Here is a 13,224-nt window from a genome sequence, read left to right on the forward strand (position 1 = left end):
TCAATGTCCTGGGAAATGTTCTTGTTACTTACAACATGATGCTAATCACATTAGCGCAAGTTAGCTCAACCGTTCCGTTCTATGTTGGGGGTTTTGTCTAGTTTATTTATTTCTATGTTGTCTAGTTTATTTATTTCTATGTTGGTTTTAGTTTCTTTTTTCTATGTTGGGTTTTTGTATGATTCCCAATTAGAGGCAGCTGGTCATCGTTGTCTCTAATTGGGGATCATATTTAAGTTGTTGTTTTTCCCACTAGGTTTTGTGGGATATTGTTTTGAGTTAGTGCATGTTGTACCTCTCCGTCACAGTTTGTTGTTTTTTATAGTATGTATTGCATAGTTTCACATACAAATAAAGATGTGGAACGAAACGCACGCTGCGCCTTGGTCTCGTTCATACGACAGCCGTGACAACCCAATAGTGATAAAACAAAAACAGGTTTTTACAAATGTTTACAAATGTATAAAAAATAGAAAACTTAAATATTACATTTACATAAGTATTCAGACCCTTTACTCAGTACTTTGTTGAAGCACCTTTGGCAGCGATTAGCTTTGCGTCTTCTTAGGTATAATGCTACAAGCTTGGCACACCTGTATTTGGGGAGTTTCATTCTTCTCTGCAGATCCTCTCAAGCTCTGTCAGGTTGGATGGGGAGCGTTGCTGTACAGCTATTTTCAGGACTCTCCAGAGATGTTCGTTCGGGTTCAAGTCCGGGCTCTGGCTGGGCCACTCAAGCACATTCAGAGACTTGTCCCAAGCCACTCCTGTGTTGTCTTGGCTGTGTGCTTAGGGTCGTTGTCCTGTTGGAGGGTGAACCTTCGCCCCAGTCTGAGGTCCAGAGCGCTCTGGAGCAGGTTTTCATCAAGGATCTCTTTATACTTTGCTCCGTTCATCTTTCCCATGACCCTGACTAGTCTCCCAGTCCCTGCCATTGAAAAACATCCCCACAGCATGATGCTGCCACCACCATGCTTCACCGTAGGGATGGTGCCAGGTTTCCTCCAGACGTGACGCTTGGTATTCAGGCCAAAGAGTTAAATCTTGGTTTCATCAGACCAGAGAATCTTTTTTCTCATGATCTGAGAGTCCTTTAGGTGCCTTTTGGTAAACTCCAAGCGGGCTGTCATTTGCCTTTTGCTTAAGAGTAGCTTTCATCTGGCCACTCTATTATAAAGGCCTGATTGGTGGAGTGCTGCAGAGATAGTTGTCTCATGGCTTGGTTTTTGCTCTGACATGCACTGTCAACTGTGGGACCTTATATAGACAGGTGTGTGCCTTTCCAAACCATGTCCAATCAATTGAATTTACCACAGGTGGACTCCAATCAAGTTGAAGACACATCTCAAGTATTAACATGATGACATAATCCTTTGGTTGAAATTTCACCCTCAAAACAACGGTTGATTACTTTTTGCAAATCCAATCAATTTTACACAGATTCCACTTGACAAATGACAATGGAACAAAGTTGATTCAACCAGTTTGTGCCCAGTTGGATGTGTACTGGCATTGGACCAAGACAAATTGGACCAAGACAAATTGGACCAAGACAAAGCAGAATAAAGTACACCATGAGCCCAACTTCCAGAATTCTCCAAATACTGAGGTAAATACTCAGGTCAGTTGAGACAGAGTACATTGTAAAGTGGAACAGACAAAATATATGATTGTTAGTATGATTTCTTTGAAACTGATACCATTTTGGCAATCCGGCAGATTTTAGACCTGGAACAGATACCTTAAGTATTATGAACATTTTTTTTGCTGTATGGTGTTCTAAATTACTTTTGAAGAACTCAGTCACTAGCATAACTGATGTATGCATAACCATAGTGATTTAGATGAGCACAGACACAAAGCAAACAGAAGTTGAAATAGTAGAACTAAGATTGTTAGTGCTTTTATCCCTTTTGTTAAAGAGATATTGATTCAAACTAAGACAATGGAGAGTGAGAGAGAACTGACAAATTAATTCAAAGACATTTTTTCCAGAAGGTTCCAGTAAACTGAGGAAACACTAACAGGCACGGTTAACACTAACAGGTATGGTTAACGCTAACAAAAGCTTGGGTTCATCCAGGATCTTTGCTCTCTGCTACAAAACCGTCTGACAATCAGCCCAACACCCACCTCTGCACTTTTGCAATCCGGGACGACAGCCAATCAGGACCTGACTTGTCTCCCTTTCCCAGTTGCCCCTGCTCCTACTTTTTCCTACTCTGAGTACAAAGTGTTCTTTACTCTCTTCTTAAGCCCACCCTGACTTCATGAATCACCCCCTGCACATGTCTTCAGTGAGGGTCTCACCTCCAGCTCACACTCTGCTTAAATAATTCCAACTCCCCTCTTCTATTAGCCTTATTCAGCTGCTGTGCTCTCCACCTGAATTGTGTGTGTATGTAGGATTACCTGGGAGTCTGTGTCGACACCATGGCTCTGGTCCAGGTGCTCAGAGTCCTGTGCTGCCTGCTGCTCACTTATCACCTGGGTGATGCCAGGAGAATCAAGGGAAGTGAAACAGGTGAGTGTCTGATTTGTCACTTATAAGGAACTTCAATCCTGGGTTGGGTGTTAATCCAAAATATTTTTAAGCCTTACTATAAAGACTACAGGCCATGCTTTATAAAATATAAAGAGGTACTTAAATATATTTGCTGCCCCTGGGTGGAAACAATTGATGTATATAAACCCTGGATTGCTGATGCTGTGTATTGGCCATTGAGAGGCTTTGTAGCACCCGGTTGGCCATGTTGACACTCCCCAGTCGGAGCAGTCCTCCATAGGAATGAATGGAATTCTACAGTATTTAAATGACATGTTTCAAGGACAAACTGACATGTATTTAAGTATTTTTGTTGTAGTGGGGACAGTAACGTTAGTAATCTAAAGACATTATAGATGGACGCATGGCGGCTTCAATACAGTGCCACCTATTAGTCATCTAATGTTGTGAAATTGTTAGATATTACTTGTTAGATGTTGCTGCACAGTCAGAACTAGAAGCACAGGCATTTTCTGCTACACCCGCAATAACATCTGCTAAACATGTGTATGTGACCAATACAATTTGATTTGATTTAGTGTATATTTAAACCACCAGAGATTAATTCAATTGGTTAATATCTATTTCTAGGGGCTGTGCATATTTTCTGAATGCCCAAGTGCATGTTGTTCAAGTAATAACTCTCCTATTTGGGTCAAAATGGTGACTGTGAAATGACCAATTCTGAGAATGAAGATACTAACAGTGCTAGTTAGATGTAAAATATATTACTGTTGTGAAGGATCTACTACAATACTATCATTGTTGTGGCTGAAGTGACAACAATGTGGAGGGAGAGTTTGGCGAAAATAAAACAAACACTGTGCATATAAAATATAAACAAATATAAAAAAAATAGGTATAAAATATTAAATATTAATATAAAATATGAATATAAAATATACAAAAATACAGTCAGTTGTATGAAAAAAAAAATCGACCATCTCTAAGGGCTGTTTCCCAACTCATATTTCTTGCAATTACAAATGAAAGCTGGATTACAGCATCACCACTGTATATTGAGAAGTGTAGAACAAACATTTTCATGCATGAGCATTTCATACATACCTGATTATTGAACAGCACAGGGTTCAAACTCATTGATTTAGGAATTGATTCCCCTGTCCACTCAACCTCTGCATTGATTTTTTGTTCTGGTAATTGTGTTAACTTGTGACTAGAGTCTGTGTATTCCTTGTCTAGCCTAGTGTTCACTCATGGTCAAACTAGACAAGGAATACACAGACTCTAGTCACAAGTTAACACAATTACCAGAACAAAAAATCAATGCAGAGGTTGAGTGGACAGGGGAATCAATTCCTAAATCAATGAGTTTGAACCCTGTGCTATTCAATAATCAGGTATGTATGAAATGCTCATGCATGAAAATGCTTGTTCTACCACTCTATACACAATAATCTGCTGTTGTACTTCAAAACACATCATTGTCAAATATAAAATCCTAAAACATTACACCTTTTAACTCTATTACTCTGCATTCGCCATGTTTTGTATTTTTTTTTTACATTTGTAGTGGACCCAAAGCCTGTCCTGAGAAGGAAGATGCCTCACATTACCAGCACAGTCTTTAAGCTCTACTCTGATGGTGCTAGAGACATGGAGGACTGGTGCACGGTGGAGGCTTTCAGACCTCATACTCGGACCTCCTGTGGTTTCAACAGCAGTCATCCTCTCATCATCATCACCCACGGATGGTCGGTACGGCCTGTTCTCTCCTCTCCTCCTGGCTCAACTAGTGATGACACGTACACAACATGGCCATTAGCTCCTATGTAAAACACATCACTAATGGACAGTAGATGCACCCAATGATATACAGTGGAGGGACAGATAATATGGTGGCAGTTCTCCTTATTTTACTCAGTTGTTGTTCTGCACTTCAGATGCAGGCCGGTAATCTGATGGAAACTGTAGTAAATTGGGGGGAATGAAGTTATATAGTTTTGAATGTTCCCTTACAACAAAATGTGAGCCAAATGAGTAGGGTTGCAAAGCTACAGGTGAATTACCAAAGTTACCGGAATCTTCTATAATTTTGGTAATGAACAGGTAATATGTCAAATCAAATCAAACTTTATTTGCCACATGCGCCGAATACAACAAGTGTGGACTTTACCGTGAAATGCTTACTTACAAGCCCTTAACCAACAGTGCAGTTCAAGAAGAAGAAAATATTTACCAAGAAGGCTAAAATAAAAAGTAGTAATAAAAAGTAACACAATAAGAATAACAATAACGAGGCTATATACAGGGGGCACCGGTACCGAGTCAGTGTGCAGGGGTACAGGCTAGTTGAGGTAATCTATACATGTAGGTGGGGGCGATGTGACTATGCATAGGTAACAAACAACCAGCAAGTAGCAGCAGTGTACGGGGGGGGTTGTCAATGTAAATTGTCCAGTGGCGATTTTTATGAATTGTTCAACAGTCTAATGGCTTGGGGGTAGAAGCTGTTGTGGAGTAACTGGAGTCTCTGACAATTTTATGGGCTTTCCTCTGACACCGCCTATTATATAGGTCCTGGATGGCAGGAAGCTTGGCCCCAGTGATGTACTGGGCCATTCGTACTACCCTCTGTAGCGCCTTACGGTCAGATGCCGAGCAGTTGCCTTACCAGGCGGTGATGCAACCGGTCAGGATGCTCTCGATGGTGCAGCTGTAGAATCTTTTGAGGATCTAGGGACCCATGCCAAATCTCTTCAGTTTCCTGAGGGGGAAAAGGTTTTGTTGTGTCCTCTTCACGACTGTCTTGGTATGTTTGGACCATGAAAGTTTGTTGGTGATGTGGACACCAAGGAACTTGAAACTCTCGACCCGCTCCACTACAGCCCAGTCAATGTTAATGGGGGCCTGTTCGGCCCACCTTTTCCTGTAGTCCACGATCAGCTCCTTTGTTTTGCTCACATTGAGGGAGAGGTTGTTGTCCAGGCACGACCCTGCCAGTTCTCTGACCTCCTCCCTATAGGCCATCTCATCGTTGTTGGTGATCAGGCCACTGTTGTGTCGTCAGCAAACTTAATGATGGTGTTGGAGTCGTGTTTGCCCACGCAGTCGTGGGTGAACAGGGAATACAGGAGGGGACTAAGTATACACCCCTGAGGGGCCCCAGTGTTAAGGATCAGAGTGGCAGACGTAGTAACTTTTTTGTAATTCATACTTGAATAACTTCTATTAATATATTCATACAGTTGAAGTCAGAAGTTTACATACACTTAGGTTGGAGTCAATAAAACTTGTTTTTCAACCACTCCACAAATTTCTTGTTAACAAACTATAGTTTGGCAAGTCGGTTAGGACATCTACTTTGTGCATGACACAAGTAATTTTCCAGCAATTGTTTACAGACAGATTATTTCACTTATAATTCACTGTATCACAATTCCAGTGGGTCAGAAGTTTACAGACACTAAGTTAACTGTGCCTTTAAACAGCTTGGAAAATTCCAGAAAATGATGTAATGGATTTAGAAGCTTCTGATAGGCTAATTGACATCATTTGAGTCAATTGGAGGTGTACCTGTGGATGTATTTCAAGGGCTACCTTCAAACTCAGTGCCTCTTTGTTTGACATCATGGGAAAATCAAAAGAAATCAGCCAAGACCTCAGAAAGAAATTGTAGACCTCCACAAGTCTGGTTCATCCTTGGGAGCAATTTCCAAATGCCGGAAGGAACCACATTCATCTGTCCAAACAATAGTACGCAAGTCTAAACACCATGGGACCACGCAGCCGTCATACCGCTCAGGAAGGAGCCGCGTTCTGTCTCCTAGAGATGAACGTACTTTGGTGCGAAAAGTGCAAATCAATCCCAGAGCAACAGCAAAGGACCTTGTGAAGATGCTGGGTACAAAAGTATCTATATCCACAGTAAAACGAGTCCTATATCGCTCAGCAAGGAAGAAGCTCCAAAACTGCCAAAAAAAAGCCTGATTACGGTTTGCAACTGCACATGGGGACAAAGATCGTACTTTTTGGAGAAATGTCCTCTGGTCTGATGAAACAAAAATAGAACTGTTTGGCCATAATGACCATTGTTATGTTTGGAGGAAAAGGGGGAGGCTTGCAAGCCGAAGAACACCATCCAAACCATGAAGCACGGGGGTGGCAGCATCATGTTGGGGGGATGCTTTGCTGCAGGAGGGACTGGTGCACTTTACAAATAGATTCCATCATGAAGATGGAAAATTATGTGGATATATTGAAGCAACATCTCAAGACATCAGTCAGGAAGTTAAAGCTTGGTCGCAAATGGGTCTTCCAAATGGACAATGACCCCATGCATACTTCCAAAGTTGTGGTAAAATGGCTTAAGGACAACAAAGTCAAGGTATTGGTGTGGCCATCACAAAGCCCTGACCTCAATCCTATAGAAAATTTGTGGGCAGAACTGAAAAAGTGTGTGCGAGCCAGGAGACCTACAAAAATGGCTCTGTCAGGAGAAATGGGTCAAAATTCACCCAACTTATTGTGGGAAGCTTGTGGAAGGCTACCCGAAACGTTTGACCCAAGTTAAACAATTTAAAGGCAATGCTACCAAATACTAATTGAGTGTATGTAAACTTCTCACCCACTGGGAATGTGATGAAAGAAATAAAAGCTGAAATAAATCATTCTCTCTACTATTATTCTGACATTTCACATTCTTAAAATAAAGTGGTGATCCTAAGACAGGGATTTTTTTACTAGGATTAATAGGCCAGTGTGAAAAGTGTGAGTTTAAATGTATTTGGCTAAGGTGTAAACTTCTGACTTCAACTGTATATAGAATACTTTTTTATGTCTGTGTCCATATTGTCCATGAGTTTCTAGTGGTTATGTTTCAAGATAAAAATGTTAAGAAATAAAATTAAGAAAAGCAACTAATCAGCAATGGCATTATTTTCAATTACCTCTGCAACTCTTCCAACTATTAACTTTTTTCATAACTGCTACAAGTTTGGTGACAAAATACATATTGACATATTAAAATAAATACAAGGGTGTAAAAAAATATATTTAAGGATATTTATCGTATTAAACATATCGTATTAAACACCAATGGTATTCACTGAGTTGATGATTTATATTTTTGATAATGTTTTACAGCTTTGTCATTCCATTTTTTATTTTAAAAATATGTTATTTGATTCTTTTTTATATATTTGACATGTGATGAGGCCACGTAGAGGGCCAGAAATAATTACGTACACCTGTGATGATCTGGAGAACCCAAAAAGCCACTAGATGTCATCTGATAAAATTCCCCCAAAAACCTTGAAAGTTACCATAATTCTGTGTATTCCAGTTAGATACCCTCCCTATGCAACCCTTCAAATGAGACTAAAACCCGTTTCTCTTTTTCCAAGATAAATGCTCTGATGGAGAGCTGGGTGCCCGTTCTTGCTTCTGCTCTGAAGACCAGTCTTGGAGATGTCAATGTGATAGTTACTGACTGGCTTTTACAGGCCAATATGAACTACCCTAACGCAGCCCAGAACACTAGGGCAGTGGGGAAGGACATTGCATTCCTGCTACAGTGGCTGCAGGTGAGAGTCAGGAAAGTGTTCAATGTGTTCAACAAGGACTGCCATAGCAAAGTACTGTTTGTGTGACAGAAATGTGAAGACAACCTCTTTAGGACATATAATATGTCTCCTACAAAAGACGATAATGTCACATCATCACCTCCTTTTCACATCAACACTAACATAATAACGATATTTGTGTGTCAGGAGTTTTACCAGTTTCCTGCAGAGAAAGTTCATCTGATTGGATACAGTCTTGGTGCTCACGTCTCTGGATTTGCTGGAAGCTACCTGGGAGGACGTGGAAAGATTGGACGAATCACTGGTGAGGTTTTCTACTCTCTGTAAATATTTTGTCACACCATTTCCTGGCTAAATAATGCATTAGAGTTGTCATGACGTTGCCCTCTCTCTGGGTACAGCGAGCACAGTTGAACCCCCTCCCTCTGCACCAGGCCTTTTCTATGCACCATCCCCCTACCTACCTCCCCCTACCCAGGCTGCTGTGGTCAGAAGGCGGTCGTAAATTCCAAAGGGAATGTCCTGCCTCACAGGCCACAGTTTTGAGACAGGGTGGTTTCATAGAGAGACAAAGGAATTCTTTCACCTCACCGGATGGGGGAACCGAACAACATTTATGTTCTGGAGAAGGTATAAAAGATCGGTGAAGAATCCAGCTACGAACTGGTCCGCTTGGTACAATTTTATGAAACTCATGAGAGACAATATTGCCATATTACCATAATAATGTTTATATAATAGCCTCAGCTATGGGACTTACATCTAAATGGTTGTATCAACTGAATGAATAAGGATAAACCTATTTGGAATATGTTGAGATGCTATGTACTGATGTTAATGTGAGAGAATTGTATTTCTGTTCAAAGCTTAACTATGTCACCGGCACACGCCCCAGGGACACAGACAGGACAAGGCGTCATGTGACAGCCTTTTCTACATTCTGTATATGAACCCCCACCCAGGGTTTCTTTCTTTAAATCAAAATCAAAATCAAATCAAATTTATTTATATAGCCCTTCGTACATCAGCTGAAATCTCAAAGTGCTGTACAGAAACCCAGCCTAAAACCCCAAACAGCAAGCAATGCATGTGAAAGAAGCACGGTGGCTGGGAAAAACTCCCTAGGAAAAACTCCTGAGAAAGGCCAAAAACCTAGGAAGAAACCTAGAGAGGAACCAGGCTATGAGGGGTGGCCAGTCCTCTTCTGGCTGTGCCGGGTGGATATTATAACAGAACATGGTCAAGATGTTAAAATGTTCGTAAATGACCAGCATGGTCAAATAATAATAATCATAGTAATTGTCGAGGGTGCAACAAGCACGTCCGGTGAACAGGTCAGGGTTCTGTAGCCGCAGGCAGAACAGTTGAAACTGGAGCAGCAGCATGGCCAGGTGGACTGGGGACAGCAAGGAGTCATCATGCCAGGTAGTCCTAGGGCTCAGGTCCTCCGAGAGAAAGAAAGAAAGAAAGAAAGAGAGAATTAGAGAGAGCATATTTACATTCACACAGGACACCGGATAAGACAAGAGAATACTCCAGATGTAACAGACTGACCCTAGCCCCCCGACACATAAACTACTGCAGCATAAATACTGGAGGCTGAGACAGGAGGGATCAGAAGACACTGTGGCCCCATCCGATGATACCCCCGGACAGGGCCAAACAGGCAGGATATAACCCCACCCACTTTGCCAAAGCACAGCCCCCACACCACTAGAGGGATATCTACAACCACCAACTTACCGTCCGAAGACAAGGCCGAGTATAGCCCACAAAGATGTCCGCCACGGCACAACCCAAGGGGGGGGCGCCAACCCAGACAGGAAGACCACGTCAGTGGCTCAACCTACTCAAGTGACGCACCCCTCCCATGGACGGCATGGAAGAACACCAGTAAGTCAGTGACTCAGCCCCTGTAAAAGGGTTAGAGGCAGAGAATCCCAGTGGGAAGAGGGGAACCGACAAGGCAGAGACAGCAAGGGCGGTTCGTTGCTCCAGCCTTTCCGTTCACCTTCACACTCCTGGGCCAGACTATACTTAATCATAGGACCTACTGAAGAGATAAGTCTTCAGTAAAGACTTAAAGGTTGAGACTGAGTCTGCGTCTCTCACATGGGTAGGCAGACCATTCCATAAAAATGGAGCTCTATAGGAGAAAGCCCTACCTCCAGCCGTTTGCTTAGAAATTCTAGGGACAATTAGGAGGCCTGCGTCTTGTGACCGTAGCGTACGTGTAGGTATGTACGGCAGGACCAAATCGGAAAGATAGGTAGGAGCAAGCCCATGTAATGCTTTGTAGGTTAGCAGTAAAACCTTGAAATCAGCCCTTGCCTTAACAGGAAGCCAGTGTAGGGAAGCTAGCACTGGAGTAATATGATCAAATTTTTTGGTTCTAGTCAGGATTCTAGCAGCCGTATTTAGCACTAACTGAAGTTTGTTTAGTGCTTTATCCGGGTAGCCGGAAAGTAGAGCATTGCAGTAGTCGAGCCTAGAAGTAACAAAAGCATGGATTAATTTTTCTGCGTCATTTTTGGACAGAAAGTTTCTGATTTTTGCAATGATACGTAGATGGAAAAAAGCTGTCCTTGAAGCAGTCTTGATATGTTCTTCAAAAGAGAGATCAGGGTCCAGAGTAACGCCGAGGTCCTTCATAGTTTTATTTGAGACGACTGTACAACCATCCAGATTAATTGTCAGATTCAACAGAAGATCTCTTTGTTTCTTGGGACCTAGGACAAGCATCTCTGTTTTGTCCGAGTTTAAAAGTAGAAAATTTGCAGCCATCCACTTCCTTATGTCTGAAACACAGGCTTCTAGCGAGGGCAATTTTGGGGCTTCACCATGTTTCATTGAAATGTACAGCTGTGTGTCGTCCGCATAGCAGTGAAATGTAACATTATGTTTTCGAATGACATCCCCAAGAGGTAAAATATATAGTGAAAACAATAGTGGTCCTAGAACGGAACCTTGAGGAACACCGAAATTTACAATTGATTTGTCAGAGGACGAACCATTCACAGAGACAAACTGATATCTTTCCGACAGATAAGATCTAAACCAGGCCAGAACTTGTCCATGTAGACCAATTTGGGTTTCCAATCTCTCCAAAAGAATGTGGTGATCGATGGTATCAAAAGCGGCACTAAGATCTAGGAGCATGAGGACAGATGCAGAGCCTCGGTCTGACGTCATTAAAAGGTCATTTACCACCTTCACAAGTGCAGTCTCAGTGCTATGATGGGGTCTAAAACCAGACTGAAGCGTTTCGTATACATTGTTTGTCTTCAGGAAGGCAGTGAGTTGCTGCGCAACAACTTTTTCAAAAAATTTTGAGAGGAATGGAAGATTCGATATAGGCCGATAGTTTTTTATAATTTCTGGGTCAAGATTCGGCTTTTTCAAGAGAGGCTTTATTACTGCCACTTTTAGTGAGCTTGGTACACATCCGGTGGATAGAGAGCCGTTTATTATGTTCAACATAGGAGGGCCAAGCACAGGAAGCAGCTCTTTCAGTAGTTTAGTTGGAATAGGGTCCAGTATGCAGCTTGAGGGTTTGGAGGCCATGATTATTTTCATCATTGTGTCAAGAGATATAGTACTAAAACACTTTAGTATCTCCCTTGAGCCAAGGTCCTGGCAGAGTTGTGCAGACTCTGGACAATGAAGCCCTGGAGGAATACCCAGATTTAAAGAGGAGTCCGTAATTTGCTTTCTAATGATCATGATCTTTTCCTCAAAAAAGTTCATAAATTTATTACTGCTGAAGTGAAAGCCATCCTCCATTTGCGAATGCTGCTTTTTAGTTAGCTTTGCGACAGTGTCAAAAAGAAATTTCGGATTGTTCTTATTTTCCTCAATTAAGTTGGAAAAATAGGATGATCGTGCAGCAGTGAGGGCTCTTCGATACTGCACGGTACTGTCTTTCCAAGCTAGTCGGAAGACTTCCAGTTTAGTGTGGCGCCATTTCCGTTCCAATTTTCTGGAAGCTTGCTTCAGAGCTCGTGTATTTTCTGTATACCAGGGAGCTAGTTTCTTATGACAGATGTTTTTAATTTTTAGGGGTGCAACTGCATCTAGGGTATTGCGCAAGGTTGAATTGAGTTCCTCGGTTAGGTGGTTAACTGATTCTTGTCCTCTGACGTCCTTGGGTAGGCAGAGGGAGTCTGGAAGGGCATCAAGGAATCTTTGGGTTGTCTGAGAATTTATAGCACGACTTTTAATCTTCCTTGGTTGGGGTCTGAGCAGATTATTTGTTGCAATTGTAAACGCAATAAAATGGTGGTCCGATAATCCAGGATTATGAGGAAAAACATTAAGATCCACAACATTTATTCCATGGGACAAAACTAGGTCCAGAGTATGACTGTGGCAGTGAGTAGGTCCAGAGACATGTTGGACAAAACCCACTGAGTCGATGATGGCTCCGAAAGCCTTTTGGAGTGGGTCTGTGGACTTTTCCATGTGAATGTTAAAGTCACCAAAAATTAGAATATTATCTGCTATGACTACAAGATCCGATAGGAATTCAGGGAACTCAGTAAGGAACACTGCATATGGCCCAGGAGGCCTGTAAACAGTAGCTATAAAAAGTGATTGAGTAGGCTGCATAGATTTCATGACTAGAAGCTCAAAAGACGAAAACGTCATTGTTTTTTTTTTTGTAAATTGAAATTTGCTATCGTAAATGTTAGCAACACCTCCGCCTTTGCCGGATGCACGGGGGGTTTGGTCACTAGTGTAACAAGGGGGTGAGGCCTCATTTAACACAGTAAATTCATCAGGCTTAAGCCATGTTTCAGTCAGGCCAATCACATCAAGATTATGATCAGTGATTAGTTCATTGACTATAACTGCCTTGGAAGTGAGGGATCTAACATTAAGTAACCCAATTTTGAAATGTGAAGTATCACAATCTCTTTCAATAATGGCAGGAATGGAGGAGGTCTTTATACTAGTAAGATTACTGAAGCGAACACCGCCATTTTTAATTTTGCCCAACCAAGATCGAGGCACAGACACGGTCTCAATGGGGAAGGCTGAGCTGACTACGCTAACTGTGCTAGTGGCAGACTCCACTAAGCTGGCAGGCTGGCTAACAGCCTGTTGCCTGGCCTGCACCCTATTTCATTGTGG

The 13,224-nt window shown here is 42.0% G+C and overlaps 1 protein-coding gene across 1 annotated transcript in view; it reads left to right on the forward strand.

Annotated features, from left to right (window-relative positions):
* Positions 1-2,212: 2,212 nt before the first annotated feature.
* lipca (lipase, hepatic a) overlaps positions 2,213-13,224 on the forward strand; it is a 28,776-nt gene continuing 17,764 nt past the window's right edge. The window contains exons 1-4 of the mRNA XM_029721449.1: positions 2,213-2,524; positions 4,080-4,264; positions 7,912-8,091; positions 8,278-8,395. Coding sequence (XP_029577309.1) covers positions 2,434-2,524; positions 4,080-4,264; positions 7,912-8,091; positions 8,278-8,395 — 574 coding nt within the window. The 5' untranslated portion in view covers positions 2,213-2,433. The remainder of the gene's footprint in view (positions 2,525-4,079; positions 4,265-7,911; positions 8,092-8,277; positions 8,396-13,224) is intronic.

This window comes from Salmo trutta, chromosome 29 (assembly GCF_901001165.1).
Source record: "Salmo trutta chromosome 29, fSalTru1.1, whole genome shotgun sequence".
Lineage (NCBI taxonomy): Eukaryota > Metazoa > Chordata > Actinopteri > Salmoniformes > Salmonidae > Salmo > Salmo trutta.